General features: G+C 37.3%; 1 protein-coding gene, 1 non-coding gene and 1 pseudogene across 9 annotated transcripts in view; all 3 read left to right on the top strand.

The window, feature by feature from the left end:
- RBM46 (RNA binding motif protein 46) overlaps positions 1 to 14355 on the top strand; it is a 47624-nt gene that overhangs the window by 4177 nt on the left and 29092 nt on the right. For all 8 annotated transcript variants that reach the window (XM_055111958.2, XM_055111956.2, XM_055111961.2 and 5 more), the window contains exons 2-4: positions 11330 to 11491; positions 12404 to 12871; positions 13370 to 14152. In XM_055111958.2, coding sequence (XP_054967933.1) covers positions 11341 to 11491; positions 12404 to 12871; positions 13370 to 14152 — 1402 coding nt within the window. In that variant the 5' untranslated portion in view covers positions 11330 to 11340. The remainder of the gene's footprint in view (positions 1 to 11329; positions 11492 to 12403; positions 12872 to 13369; positions 14153 to 14355) is intronic.
- LOC112439764 (U2 spliceosomal RNA) lies at positions 1663 to 1870 on the top strand (annotated as a pseudogene).
- On the top strand, positions 4882 to 5075 carry LOC112439771 (U2 spliceosomal RNA). The gene has a single exon (XR_003027999.1). It is a non-coding gene; the product is annotated as a U2 spliceosomal RNA (small nuclear RNA).

Raw genomic sequence — 14355 nt, forward strand, 5'->3', positions numbered from 1 at the left:
GATAAAACAGGAGCATATTTATTACTTCTATAACCAGTAAGTAGCATATGTAAGGTACCATATTAAGATTGGTGCAAAAGTAATAACAGTTTTTGCCATTACTTTTAATGGCAAAAACTTTTGCAACAGCCTTAACTAGATTCTTGTTTTTTCTCTCACTGTTTTTCCTGTAGCATGTTTAAAAAATATAAATGTCACAATTCCCTATTCACATTTTATCAACATGATCTTTAGTGTAGTGGGCCAGTGTGATGTCCTGTGGGATGTCGAGGCCATTGAAGACTCTCTGGACTAAATTATGGAAGAGAGTTCAGAGCTATGAATTTCTGAGGCTCCATGGTTTGGGCCCTTGGTCTTTTCGATTACTAATTTTGTGACTTTAAGCAGGACTCTTCACCATATTTGCTTTTGGTTTTCTTGTCTACAGTATTGGAGGTCATCTAAGGTCCACTTGCAATTGTAATATTACTACAAAATATTCAGCGATGGTTTAATGGCAAAACCTAGAGTCAAACAGTGTTTAGTTGAGAAAGGTGGTTATGTCACTTAAAATGCTCTTAATTTTAAAGGAATGGTGATAGAAAAATATTGAATTTTTTAAAAGACAAAAGACTGAAAGTTGGTTGCTCAGTCAATCCTTATCTTCTTTTTTTTGAGATGGAGCCTTGTTCTCTCCCCCAGGCTGGAATGCAGTGGCACGATCTCAGCTCACTGCAACCTCCACCTCCTAGGTTCAAGCAATTCCCCAGCTTCAGCTTCCTGAGTAGCTGGGATTACAGGCGCATGCCACCATGCCTGGCTAATTTTTTTGTATTTTTAGTAGAGATGGTGTTTCACCATGTTGGCCAGACTGGTCTTGAACTCCTGACCTCAGGCAATCCACCTGCCTCATTCTCCCAAAGTGCTGGGATTACAGGTGTGAGCCACCGTACCTGGCCAGTCTTTATCTTATTAATGGTTCTGATTACAAAAAATAACATTTCTTTTATCTGAATCTATTAATATTACATTGTTTTATTTATTGCATTTGGTGTCACATAAATCTGTCCATGAAGTATAGTGTAAGATACAAAGCTGATAATACAGACATAAGACTTTTCCCTTGATAAAAATTATTGTCTACTTTCTCTTTCTGCTGTTTAATAAATGTGTGAGGATATTCATCTTAAATCTTCGGTTAAAAAAAACAAAACAGGCTGAGTGTGACGGCTCGCGCCTTTAATCCCAGCACTTTGGGATGCTGAGGCGGGTGGATCACGAGGTCAGGAGTTCAAGACAAGCCTGGCCAACATAGTGAAACCCCACCTCTACTAAAAATAGAAAAATTAGCCAGGCATGATGGCACATGCCTGTAGTCCCAGCTACTTGGGAGGCTGAGGAAGGAGAATCACTTGAACCTGGGGGGTGGAGGTTGCAGTGAGCCAAGATTGCGCCATTGCACTCCAGCCTGGGTGACAGAGTGAGACTCCTTCTTGGAAAACAAAAATAATAACTGTGTGAGGTTAGTAAATTATAAGAACCTAAAAACAATATAAATGAGATAGTACTTATATTGAAATAAATAAGAAAGGAGGAATTGAGGGAAAGCTGAATAGCTTTTTTTCCTTCTCTGGAGATAGATCTTTATAATATAACTTTATTATTTTTTAATAAGTGAGTTTCTACTCTTCTTGGCCATTTGGCCAAGATCAAGTATAGTATGTGTTCTTACCAGTTTAATATCTGATATGTCTTCTATCTGAGGACAATTTTTTTTTAATACTTTAAGTTCTAGGGTACAATGTGCAGGTTTGTTACATATGTATACATATGCCATGCTGCACCCATTAACTCGTCATTTACATTAGGTATATCTCCTAATGCTATCCCTCCCCCCTCCCCCCACCCCATGACAGGCCCCGATGTGATGTTCCCCACCCTGTGTCCAAGTATTCACCCCATGACAGGCCCCGATGTGTGATGTTCCCCACCCTGTGTCCAAGTATTCTCATTGTTCAGTTCCCACCTATGAGTGAGAACATGCAGTGTTTGGTTTTCTGTCCTTGGCGATAGTTTGCTGAGAATGATGGTTTCCAGCTTCATCCATATCCCTACAAAGGACATGAACTCACCCTTTTTTATGGCTGCATAGTATTCCATGGTGTATATGTGCCACATTTTCTTAATCCAGTCTATCATTGATGGACATTTGGGTTGGTGTGAAGTCTTTGCTATTGTGAATAGTGCCACAGTAAACATACATGTGCATGTGTCTTTATAGCAGCATGATTTATAATCCTTTGGGTATAGACCCAGTAATGGGATGGCTGGGTCAAATGGTATTTCTAGTTCTAGATCCTTGAGGAATCACCACACTGTCTTCCACAATGGTTGAACTAGTTTACAGTCCCACCAACAGTGTAAAAGTGTTCCTATTTCTCCACATCCTCTCCAGCACCTGTTGTTTCCTGACTTATTAATAGTCACCATTCTAACTGGTATGAGATGGTATCTCATTGTGGTTTTGATTTGCATTTCTCTGACGGCCAGTGATGATGAGAATTTTTTCATGTGTCTGTTGGCTGCATAAATGTCTTCTTTTGAGAAATGTCTGTTCATGTCCTTCGCCTACTTTTTGATGGGGTTGTTTGATTTTTTTTCTTGTAAATCTGTTTAACTTCTTTGGAGATTCTGGATATTAGCCCTTTGTCAGATGGTTAGATTGTAAAAATTTTCTCCCATTCTGTAGGTTGCCTGTTGACTCTGATGGTAGTTTCTTTTGCTGTGCAGAAGCTCTTTAGTTTAATTAGATCCCATTTGTCAGTTTTGGCTTTTGTTGCCATTGCTTTTGGTGTTTTAGTCATGAAGTCCTTGCCCATGCCTGTGTCCTCAATGGTATTGCCTAGGTTTTCTTCTAGGGTTTTTATGGTTTTAGGTCTAACATTTAAGTCTTTAATCCATCTCGAATTAATTTTTATATAAGGTGTAAGGAAGGGATCCAGTTTCAGCTTTCTCCATATGGCTAGCCAGTTTCCCCAGCACCATTTACTAAATGGGGAATCCTTTCCCCATTTATTGTTTTTGTCAGGTTTGTCAAAGATCAGATGGTTGTAGATGTGTGGTATTATTTCTGAGGGCTCTGTTCTGTTCCATTGGTCTATATCTCTGTTTTGGTACCAGTACCATGCTGTTTTGGTTACCGTGGCCTTATATAGTTTGAAGTCAGGTAGCGTGGTGTGTCCAGCTTTGTTCTTTTTGCTTAGGATTGTCTTGGCAATGTAGGCTCTTTTTTGGTTCCATATGAACTTTAAAGTAGTTTTTTCCAATTCTGTGAAGAAAGTCATTGGTAGCTTGATGCGGATGGCATTGAATGTATAAATTACCTTTGGCAGTATAGTCATTTTCATGTATTGATTCTTCCTATCCATGAGCATGGAATGTTCTTCCATTTGTTTGTGTCCTCTTTTATTTCATTGAGCAGTGGTTTATAGTTCTCCTTGAAGAGGTCCTTCACATCCCTTGTAAGTTGGCTTCCTAGGTATTTTATTCTCTTTGAAGCAATTGTGAATTGCTTCACATGATTTGGCTGTTTGTTATTGGTGTATAAGAATGCTTGTGATTTTTGCACATCGCTTTTGTATACTGAGACTTTGCTGAAGTTGCTTATCAGCTTAAGGAGATTTTGGGCTGAGACGATGGGGTTTTACAAATATACAATCATGTCATCTGCAAACAGGGACAATTTGACTTCCTCTTTTCCTAATTGAATACCCTTTATTTCTTTCTCCTGCCTGATTGCCTTGGCCAGAACTTCCAACACTATGTTGAGTAGGAGTGGTAAGAGAGGGCATCCCTGTCTTGTGCCAGTTTTCAAAGGGAATGCTTCCAGTTTTCGCCCATTCAGTATGGTATTGGCTGTGGGTTTGTCATAAATAGCTCATTATTTTGAGATACGTCCCATCAATACCTAATTTATTGAGAGTTTTTAGCATGAAGGGCTGTTGAATTTTGTCAAAGGCCTTTTCTGCATGTATTGAGATAATCATGTGGTTTTTGTCTTTGGTTCTGTTTATATGATGGGTTACGTTTATTGATTTGTGTATGTTGAACCAGCCTTGCATCCCAGGGATGAAGCCCACTTGATCATGGTGGATAAGCTTTTTGATGTGCTGCTGGATTCGGCTTGCCAGTATTTTAGTGAGGATTTTTGCATCCGTGTTCATCGGGGATATTGGTCTAAAATTCTCTTTTTTTGTTGTGTCTCTGCCAGGCTTTGGTATCAGGATGATGCTGGCCTCATAAAATGAGTTAGAGAGGACTCCCTCTTTTTCTATTGATTGGAATAGTTTCAGAAGAGATGGTACCTGCACCTCTTTGTACCTCTGGTAGAATTCGGCTTTGAATCCATCTGGTCCTGGACTTTTTTTGGTTGGTAGGCTATTAATTATTGCCTCAATTTCAGAGCCTGTTATTGGTCTATTGAGGGATTCAACTTCTTCCTGGTTTAGTCTTGGGAGGGTGTATGTGTCCAGGAATTTATCCATTTCTTCTAGATTTTCTAGTTTATCTGTGTAGAGGTGTTTATAGTATTCTCTGATGGTAGTTTGTATTTCTGTGAGATCGATGGTGATATCCCCTTTATCATTTTTTATTGCGTTTGATTCTTCTCTCTTTTCTTCTTTATTAGTCTTGCTAGTGGTCTATCAATTTTGTTGATCTTTTCAAAAAACCAGCTCCTGGATTCATTGATGTTTTGAAGGTTTTTTTGTGTCTCTATCTCCTTCAGTTCTGCTCTGATCTTAGTTATTTCTTGCCTTCTGCTAGCTTTTGAATGTGTTTGCTCTTGCTTCTGTAGTTCTTTTAATTGTGATGTTAGGGTGTCAATTTTAGATCTTTCCTGCTTTCTCTTGTGGGCATTTAGTGCTATAAAATTCCCTCTACACACTGCTTTAAATGTGTCCCAGGGATTCTGATATGTTGTGCTGAGGACAGATCTTAAATGGATTTTTGGAGCCAGGAGAGGGAATAGGAGCTTGCTCCATCTGCTCCACTCACTGACTTGATATTGCAGTACCTCCAGGTATGGTGCATTCCCCTCGGGGGAATAAATTTTTTAAAAAAGCAAAATGAGTTTCTTCAGAATATCACATATACCTGTTTTTCAAATGTAAATACATCTTAAAATGAATTATCAGGGCCCAGATTGTATTGATGGGTAGATATTCTATGATATTACAATTATGAAACAATGTTGACCATTTAAGACAATGCAGAATTCTATTACTAATGGTCAGACTAGGGAAGTTTTAAGATGTTTTCTATTTATATTTGGACAGATAGCTCTTAAGTTTGCTAATATGGAAAGTTTTATCTTGGAAAAGCGGGAAAAATTAGCCATTTCATGGATGGGACAAGTGAGTAAAAGATCAGACGGGAGGTAGGAAGAACTGGCAGGTTGAATCTAATAATATGAGATTAAGTTGATTCTAAATTCTGGATACTTGATATAGGGCGGGGCAGATTTGAGGTTTTTGTTGACAGCATGCTGAATTTCAACCGACAATAGCATGCAGCTTTGTAGAACACCATTGTGCTGTTTATCTGTATTGCTGGAGTTTTCAATTTTGGCCAACCACACTTTTGAAGGAAGAAGAGACAGGATAATGAGAGAACATAAACTATGTCATATAAGAAACAGTTAAGTAGCATTTTCCCATGGTTCTGTAGAAACTTAATAGATAGGCCAAGGATAATTAGGGTATCATGCTGAAACACTTGAGTTAAAGCTGGAAAGTTCTTTTTAACTGAAACTTTTCTTGGCCTTAAATATGCAGATGATCATTGTGATCCTTTTAAGAGGGATGCATAGTGATTTCTCAGATGTGTTTAGACATCGAACACATTTTGGAGACCTTTTAATCACCTCTGGAACAATGTTTTAAGGGATGCCAGTTTAGGAAGTGTCTGGTTAAAATAACTGGTAATGAGGTCAGGTGCCGTGACTCACGCCTGTAATTCCAGCACTTTGAGAGGCCAAGGCGGTGGATCACTTGAGCCCAAGAGTTCGAGACCAGCCTGGGTAACATGTTGAAACCCCGTCTGTATAAAAAATTAGCTGGATGTGGTGGTGCATGACTGTAGTCCCAGGTACTTGGAAGTGAATCATCTTTCAAATGCAGTTATATGAAAGAGGCAGGTTCACTTTTGCCAGAAAGTTAAAATCAGGATCGATATGTGAAAGTTAACCAGGAAAGAGATTATGATACATTATAAGAAATAACTTTCTTAAATAATTATTCAAAGTTTAGTTGCTCTAGAGGATAATGAGTTCTTTGTAAGAATAAAAAATACGATGGATATCTTCTTTGTGGCAATATTATAAAGAGGATACACATATCAGGTGGGTGGTTGAATTAGGTGAATTTTAAGGTTTCTTATAAATCTGAAATTACTTTTATTAAGGGTTTTCCAAAAAGCTTTGTTGCCGGACTTTTCCATCTAAGTTAATACAATGTTTGGGTTGTTTTAAAAGCGTGCAATAGTTTTTCGGAGAAGGTATGAATAATTGATTTGATGTTATAATCTAAAAAAAATTGTGAAAAAAATCTGGATTCAGGTATTTGTGTTGCTATTTGTAAGTTATATGACCTCAAGTAAATCACATAGCTTTTCAGAGATGTGAATTTTAAATATCTAAAATTAGAGTAGTACAAGTAGGGGTTAGTAGCCCAGCATTTGGGCAAACAGATTTCTGATTTGAATACCGTATTTACCTTATCAATTTAATAGCACTATTACTTTCTCTCTTAGTCTCGTTTTATGTATTTTTAAACTGGAAAAGAAAAATATTTACAGATTACTATAAATAATAAATGAGATAATGTATATAGAGTGCGTGTCATTATATGTGGTATTTAATATGCCAAATCATTAAATGTAGAAGTAAAATGGAATTTCATAGATTAGGAAAGTAAAGGTCAGAGTTGTAAAGTGCTTGCCAAAATCTGACCAACAACTGGAATTCAGGTCTTCTCCCACACAGTTGCATTATTTTTAGTTAAATCATGATGTCTCTCCTTCCGTGTCTCATTCATTGAATGAAGAGTTATCATATGCCAGGGAGTCTGCATGGTGCTTTGGATTCAGAAATGAAAGGCTAGACCCTTTTCAATGTCTAGTAGCGGGAGAGAGATGGAGGGAATTGACTGTCACAGCACGCTGAAATGGATTCTGTGATATAAGTACATATAAGGGAATACTTGATTTAGAGTTGAGAGGGAGGGTCAGGGAGGGTTTTCCTGGAGAATATTAGGAGTAGGAAAGGCCGAGAAAGTAGAGAAGGACTATAGGAACAATCTATGTAAAGGAACATATATGAGCACCTGGCATATTTGAGAATTTGCAAATAGGTCAGCATTGTTGTTGGCATATCATAAGAAATGAAGCTGGAGGAAGAGATGATGAAGAGATCCTTATGGCTTTCTGAAGAGTTCAGATTTTATTTTTAAGGAACTGGGAAACCCCTGAAAGGGCTTTTTATTTAATTGAGTAGCACGTGCTCTTGATAATCACAGAAAAGTGAGAAGTAAGGGTTACTTGACTCCTTATTCCTACTCACCAATGATAACTACCAGTAAAGTTCCTTGTAAATTGTTTCAACATTTTTATATTCCTACACAGCCATCTATGAATGTGTACCTGTATATCTGTAAAACAACATACAGTTGATATGAAAGTAAATATATTTTCTACTTGCTCTTTCTCACATATTTCTTGAATATTTTTCCATATCATACATGCAAATCTATGATATTCTTTAATAGCTTCATAACATTCCCTGTGTTGTTGTATCCTGATTTTTGATGCAGTCTTCTACTGAAGAGGAGCTAGATATTTTCTAGACTGTTATTTCTATATACAGTGTTTCATTGAACATTCTTATGCTTATATCTTTGTATACTCTTGCAGTTATATCTGTAGGTTAAATTTTTAGTAATTATGAAGTATATGTGTATTTTAGATTTTGATAGCTATTGTCAAATTTCCCTCTAAAAGGATAATTTCAGTAATGCATACATGCTAGCAGTGTATGAAGTCTTAAGTTTTCCCTGAGTTTTCTCGTGGGCTTCCCAGCAGATAATTATTGAGTACCTTCTGTGTGCCAAAGACTGTGGTGGGTACTTGAGAAAGTGTTGAAGGCCAAAGTGGTCTCTGCCCTCATGCAGCCCAGAGTTTGAACCGTAGGAAGCCTGCAGGTGTTTTGTTTGGTCTGTACACTTTCATAGCTGTTTGACAATTAAATTAATTTTCAGTTTTTAAATACTGAGAGATTTTGAAAAATTGGAAAATTTGATATAACTAGGCAAGCTGGATTCTCTTCTATTAGTTTGCTGGAGTTTAGTAGCCACTGCCTTTTTCAGATGGTGCATTGGACTTTATAGGAGCACGGTCGATTCCATTTCTTATGGTCTCATTTCTTGACCTCTTAACATTTCTTGCCAGAGACTTGTAAAAGCATTTGAGTGATCGTTTGATATTCAAATTTAAAATACCTAAAACTGAACTCTGATCTTACCCCTAAAACCAATTCTACTCAGTATTCATCTCTCTCCTTGTTGCTTAGGCCAGAACTGTGGTGTCATCCTTCACTTGCCTGTTTATCTCACAGTATGTCAGAAAATTCTATTGGATGTACTTCAAAATATATCTCAAGTCAGACCACTTATCCCTTCCACCTTAACCTCTCTGGCCCATGCCACCATCATCTCTTGCCTGGATTTTAGTAGTAATCATTTTTTTTTTTTTTGAGATGGATTCTCGCTCTTTCGCCCAGGCTGGACTGCAGTGGCGCCATCTCTGCTCACTGCAAGCTCCGCCTCCTGGGTTCATGCCATTCTCCTGCCTCAGCCTGCTGAGTAGCTGGGAGTACAGGCACCCGCCACCACGCCTGGCTAATTTTTTCTATTTTTACTAGAGATGGGGTTTCACCGTGTTAGCCAGGATGGTCTCAACCTCCTGACCTCGTGATCTGCCTGCCTCGGCCTCCCAAAGTGCTGGGATTACAGGCATAAGTGGTCTCACTGCTTCCACCTTTGCCCTTCTACTGACTTCCCCATGTAACAGCCAGATGATCCTTTTAAAATGAAAGAACCTGTTACTCGTATGCTCAGAATCTATAGTAGCTCCTCATTTAACTCAGAATAAAAGCTAAAGTTTATAAGAAGTTACCTAACTTACAAGGTATACCTTGTACATGCCAAGTACACCTTTATATAAGGCCTTTGTCTTGGTTTCTCCATTTGTATGGGATGTTCTTCCCAGATAGCTGCATGGGTAGGCTCCTTAATTCTTTGCTGGAAGGTTACCTTTTTGGTGAAGTCTGCACTAGCTTTCCTGTTTAAATTTGCAGGTTCTCTTCCCTTGTCAACCTTCCACTGACCCATGTGCCCTATTCCTTTTCCTTTTTTCCCTAAGTATTCTTACCTCTTATTATTTGCTTTTTTAAAAAATCATCTGTTATTTTTTCCCCATTAGAGTGTAAGCTATGCAAGGGAGAAATTCTGGCCTTTTATTTACTAATAATATCCCAGATGTAAGGAATAGTGCATAGAATATAGTTGGTCCTTAATAAATATTTGTTGAACAAATGAATGCATTTTGAATTTGCAGGCTCTGCTGTGCAGTTTGTTTTTCTTACTGTTTTATTAGGTAGTAATAATAGGAAATACATGTATAGTGCTCATATGCAAAGACCTATTTTAAACCCTTTATTTTGAATCCCCTGAATCCTTCTACCCTGAGGTAGAAACTATTATTATCTACTTATTATAGACAGGTAAACATAGGCATTGAGAGGCTAAATAATTTGTCCAAAGTCAGAGCTTAGTAAAGGAAGAACCAGGATTCAGATTTTTTAGCCAGTCTTGAACCTGAGTCTGCACTTTATAACACCATGCTGTCCTTTTTATTTTAAGGAAATTAGCTCTTTATGATGTATTGCAGATCATTTTTCTGTGTAATTTTTTTGACTTAGTTTTTGTGGATTTTTTTTTTTTTGCCTTCTAAAGTATTTTTATGTAGTAAAAAAAATCTATTAATGTATTTTTTTGAGGGATTTGTTTGTTTCAGACAGGATCTTGCCCTGTTGCCCAGGCCAGAGTGCAGTGGTTTGCAGTCACGGCTCACTGCAGCCTCAAACTCCCAGGTACCTTTGAAGCTTTTAAACTTATTTTTTAGAAGGAGCTCCCTGATTTTAAGATTAATAATTTAGTCATTTTCTTCCTTATTTTTGATTTGAAATAGAAGTTTAAATTAAGCAGATATATATTTTATATCACCTTGACAGCATTATGGAGATTTTGAGGGCAACAAAATTAAAAGTTGGAACAGCATTTAGGAACCTAGCACTAATTGAAGTAAAAAATAATCGTCTGAGAATAGGCTGTAGGGATGGACGGGAATAGACTGATTTCAAGAAATATTTAGGGCCGGGTGCAGTGGCTCACATCTATAACCCCAGCACTTTGGGAGGCCTAGGCGGGTGGATTGCTTGAGCTCAGGAGTTTGAGACCAGCCTGGGCAACGTGGTGAAACCCAGTCTCTACACACACACAAAATAAAAACAAAAATTAGCCAGGCATGGTGGTGTGTGCCTGTAGTCCCAGCTACTTGGGGGACTGAGGTGGGAGAATCACTTGAGACCAGGAAGCCAACGCTGCAGGAGCCACCTTCACACCACTGCACTCTAGCCTGGGTGACAAAGTGAGACTTTGTCTCAAAAAATGAAATAAATATCTGATAAAATCTTCAAGTCTTAGTGACTGATGAGCTGTGCATCAAGGGCTCTGGGATAACACCCAGGTTTCTGGTTGTGAGAGTTTGGAAGAGAGGAAATATGTTTGTTGGGGTGTCATTTATTGGTTGAATGTAAGCCACAGGAAAATCCAGTTGGCTTAGATGATAAAATGATTTAAATTTTGGGCTATGTAGATTGGCAGGTATATTCGTTGATGGCTTACATTTTGTTGTTATTCTGTTTGCTTTCCTTTTTCTTCTCTTTCACTTAATTTTGTTTTTCCATTCTTTGTTGCTTTCTCTTTTTCATTGTTTGTGTCCCTTTCTTATAGCTTAGGCCTTCTAAAGGTACTGCATAATTGGTCAGTGACATTGAAAGAAGTTTCCAAGTTTCCACTGTAGCGAAGAGCTTTGGGACAGAACCTCAGAGGACAGTGAAGGCTAATCAAACATGCCAGCCACAACTGTCTTTGTTTTTCTGCAACCCAAAGAAATGCCTTATAGATGCTTGGTATTCTGTTGTAAACTTAACCAGTGTTATTAAACTTTATTTTAGGAACTGCAACCATGAATGAAGAAAATATAGATGGAACAAATGGATGCAGTAAAGTTCGAACTGGTACTCAGAATGAAGCAGCATTACTTGCTTTGATGGAAAAGACTGGTTACAACATGGTTCAGGAAAATGGACAAAGGAAATTTGGCGGTCCTCCTCCAGGTGTGGATTTGCTTACAGTCTTTTAAATTTAATCTTTAACCTCGTCATGTAGATTAGATGTGTATCCCCACAAGTATTCCAAACAATAGCTCTCTCCTTGTAACTGCTTTAAGACATTTTTTTTTTTTTTTTACTGTTGAGGAGAGTTAAATTATAAATGTTATTCATGTCTTACCATTACATTTTTTCAGCCCTGCTCTTCATCTAAGAAGCAGTTGAGAAAGAAGCTAGGCTAGGTTGAGAAAGAAGTCAGGATTAGGAAAGTAGGGAAAAGGGTGCTACTCTAGGTGTTAAAGAGGAGATCATCTGGGGAGGAATTTGAAACAGCAGTGAGTAGGTGAGTGGTGTTTAAACTAGAAAACAAAATGGAAACATGTAAATAGAATGTTCGACTTTTCTACCAATAGTCAATACAATTCCTTTGCCCGAAACACTTCAGTTTATCACACTTAAAATAAAAATCTGGCTTCTGGTTACCTCAATGGCTGCAGCACTTACCACTTTCTTCCTTTCTCAAGTACATGTTAGCTGTACAGGCTTCCATAATCTATGTTGCTCTGACATAAAAGCGCTTGCTTTTTCTTCTTTCCAAATGCCCTTTTCCCAGATAATCCTCATGGCTCACTCCCTCATTCTATTCAGGTCTTTGCTTAAATCTCACGTACCCAGAGATTTGCCTGACCACTCCCTTGATTTTCTTCGTAGCACTTAACCGCTCACTTGTTATCTCCCTTCTCTATTGAATATTAGCTTCATAAGGGAAGGGGCTTTATTTTGTCCACTGTTGTATCACCAATACCTAGAATTGTGAGTGGCACATAGCACAGCAAATTTGTTGAATGAATATATGATTGAATAGTGAGTACAAATATCCAATTAGAATTTATGTGTCTTTTCATTTTTGTCGTTCAGGTTGGGAAGGTCCACCTCCACCTAGAGGCTGTGAAGTTTTTGTAGGAAAAATACCTCGTGATATGTATGAAGATGAGTTAGTTCCTGTATTTGAAAGAGCTGGGAAGATATATGAATTTCGACTTATGATGGAATTTAGTGGTGAAAATCGAGGTTATGCTTTTGTGATGTACACTACAAAAGAAGAAGCCCAATTAGCCATCAGAATTCTTAATAATTATGAAATTCGACCAGGGAAGTTTATTGGTGTGTGTGTAAGCCTGGATAATTGTAGATTATTTATTGGAGCTATTCCCAAGGAAAAGAAGAAAGAAGAAATTTTAGATGAAATGAAGAAAGTTACAGAAGGAGTTGTAGATGTCATTGTTTATCCAAGTGCAACTGATAAGACCAAAAATCGTGGTTTTGCATTTGTGGAATATGAATCTCACAGAGCTGCTGCTATGGCAAGGAGGAAGCTAATTCCAGGTAAACTGAAAGGTTGTTTTTCAATATTAACATTATTACAAATATGGAGAGATGATAGTACATCAGGGATCAATATTATCAAAATACATAATGTCACTTAAAGAGGAGTAAAGAATTGTTTGAGTAATGAAGTAAAATAAATCACATGATTCTAAAAGACAAGAAATTGTTCCAGTAAAATGAGTCCTATTTATGATATTTTTACTGGATATATACACTTTGAGCCGTTAATTGTTGTTTAATAAAAATCCAAAGGGCAACACTTAATTCTTCTGATAAAGATCTATCTTTGAAGTGTATTTGTTCTATTGACTCTGAAATTACATAGTAAGTTTTAGTTATTTAGTAAAAATTTTTGTGTGAATAGGAAACAAATGCTTAACCAAATTTATTGATGTGTAGTTGAGTTTCTGCTTCTCTAGGGAAACAGTTTTACTGAACATCTTTAACTTCTATTCTTTATTTTAATTCTCTTCAAATTATTATTTTTTTTTACAGGAACATTCCAACTATGGGGCCACACCATTCAGGTAGATTGGGCTGACCCAGAGAAAGAGGTGGATGAGGAAACCATGCAGAGAGTTAAAGTTCTTTATGTAAGAAATTTAATGATCTCAACTACAGAGGAAACAATTAAAGCAGAATTCAATAAATTTAAGCCTGGTGCAGTTGAACGGGTAAAGAAACTTAGAGATTATGCTTTTGTTCACTTTTTCAACCGAGAAGATGCAGTGGCTGCCATGTCTGTTATGAATGGAAAATGCATTGATGGAGCAAGTATTGAGGTAACACTAGCTAAACCAGTAAATAAAGAAAACACTTGGAGACAGCATCTTAACGGTCAGATTAGTCCAAATTCTGAAAATCTGATTGTGTTTGCTAACAAAGAAGAGAGCCACCCAAAAACTCTAGGCAAGCTGCCAACTCTTCCTGCTCGTCTCAATGGTCAGCATAGCCCAAGTCCGCCTGAAGTTGAAAGATGCACTTACCCTTTTTATCCTGGAACAAAGCTTACTCCAATTAGTATGTATTCTTTAAAATCCAATCATTTTAATTCTGCAGTAATGCATTTGGATTATTACTGCAACAAAAATAACTGGGCACCACCAGAATATTATTTATATTCAACAACAAGTCAAGATGGGAAAGTACTCTTGGTATATAAGATAGTTATTCCTGCTATTGCAAATGGATCCCAGAGTTACTTCATGCCAGACAAACTCTGTACTACGTTAGAAGATGCAAAGGAACTGGCAGCCCAGTTTACATTACTTCATTTGGGTAAGTTTAAAAATACTTTAAATGATGTATAATATGAAATTAGGAAATACTGTAGATTATTTTAAAATTCATTTATTTTGAACTCAACATTAGTGGTAAGTATGTAACATAAATTTTATCTCAATTTTATAAAGTCATGATAACTTTCTTGAAACTTGTGCCCTGTAAAATCTTCCTACATTTAGCTTTTCTTTTTTTTTTTT

Source organism: Pan paniscus, chromosome 3, assembly GCF_029289425.2.
Source record: "Pan paniscus chromosome 3, NHGRI_mPanPan1-v2.0_pri, whole genome shotgun sequence".
Taxonomy (NCBI): Eukaryota; Metazoa; Chordata; class Mammalia; order Primates; family Hominidae; genus Pan; species Pan paniscus.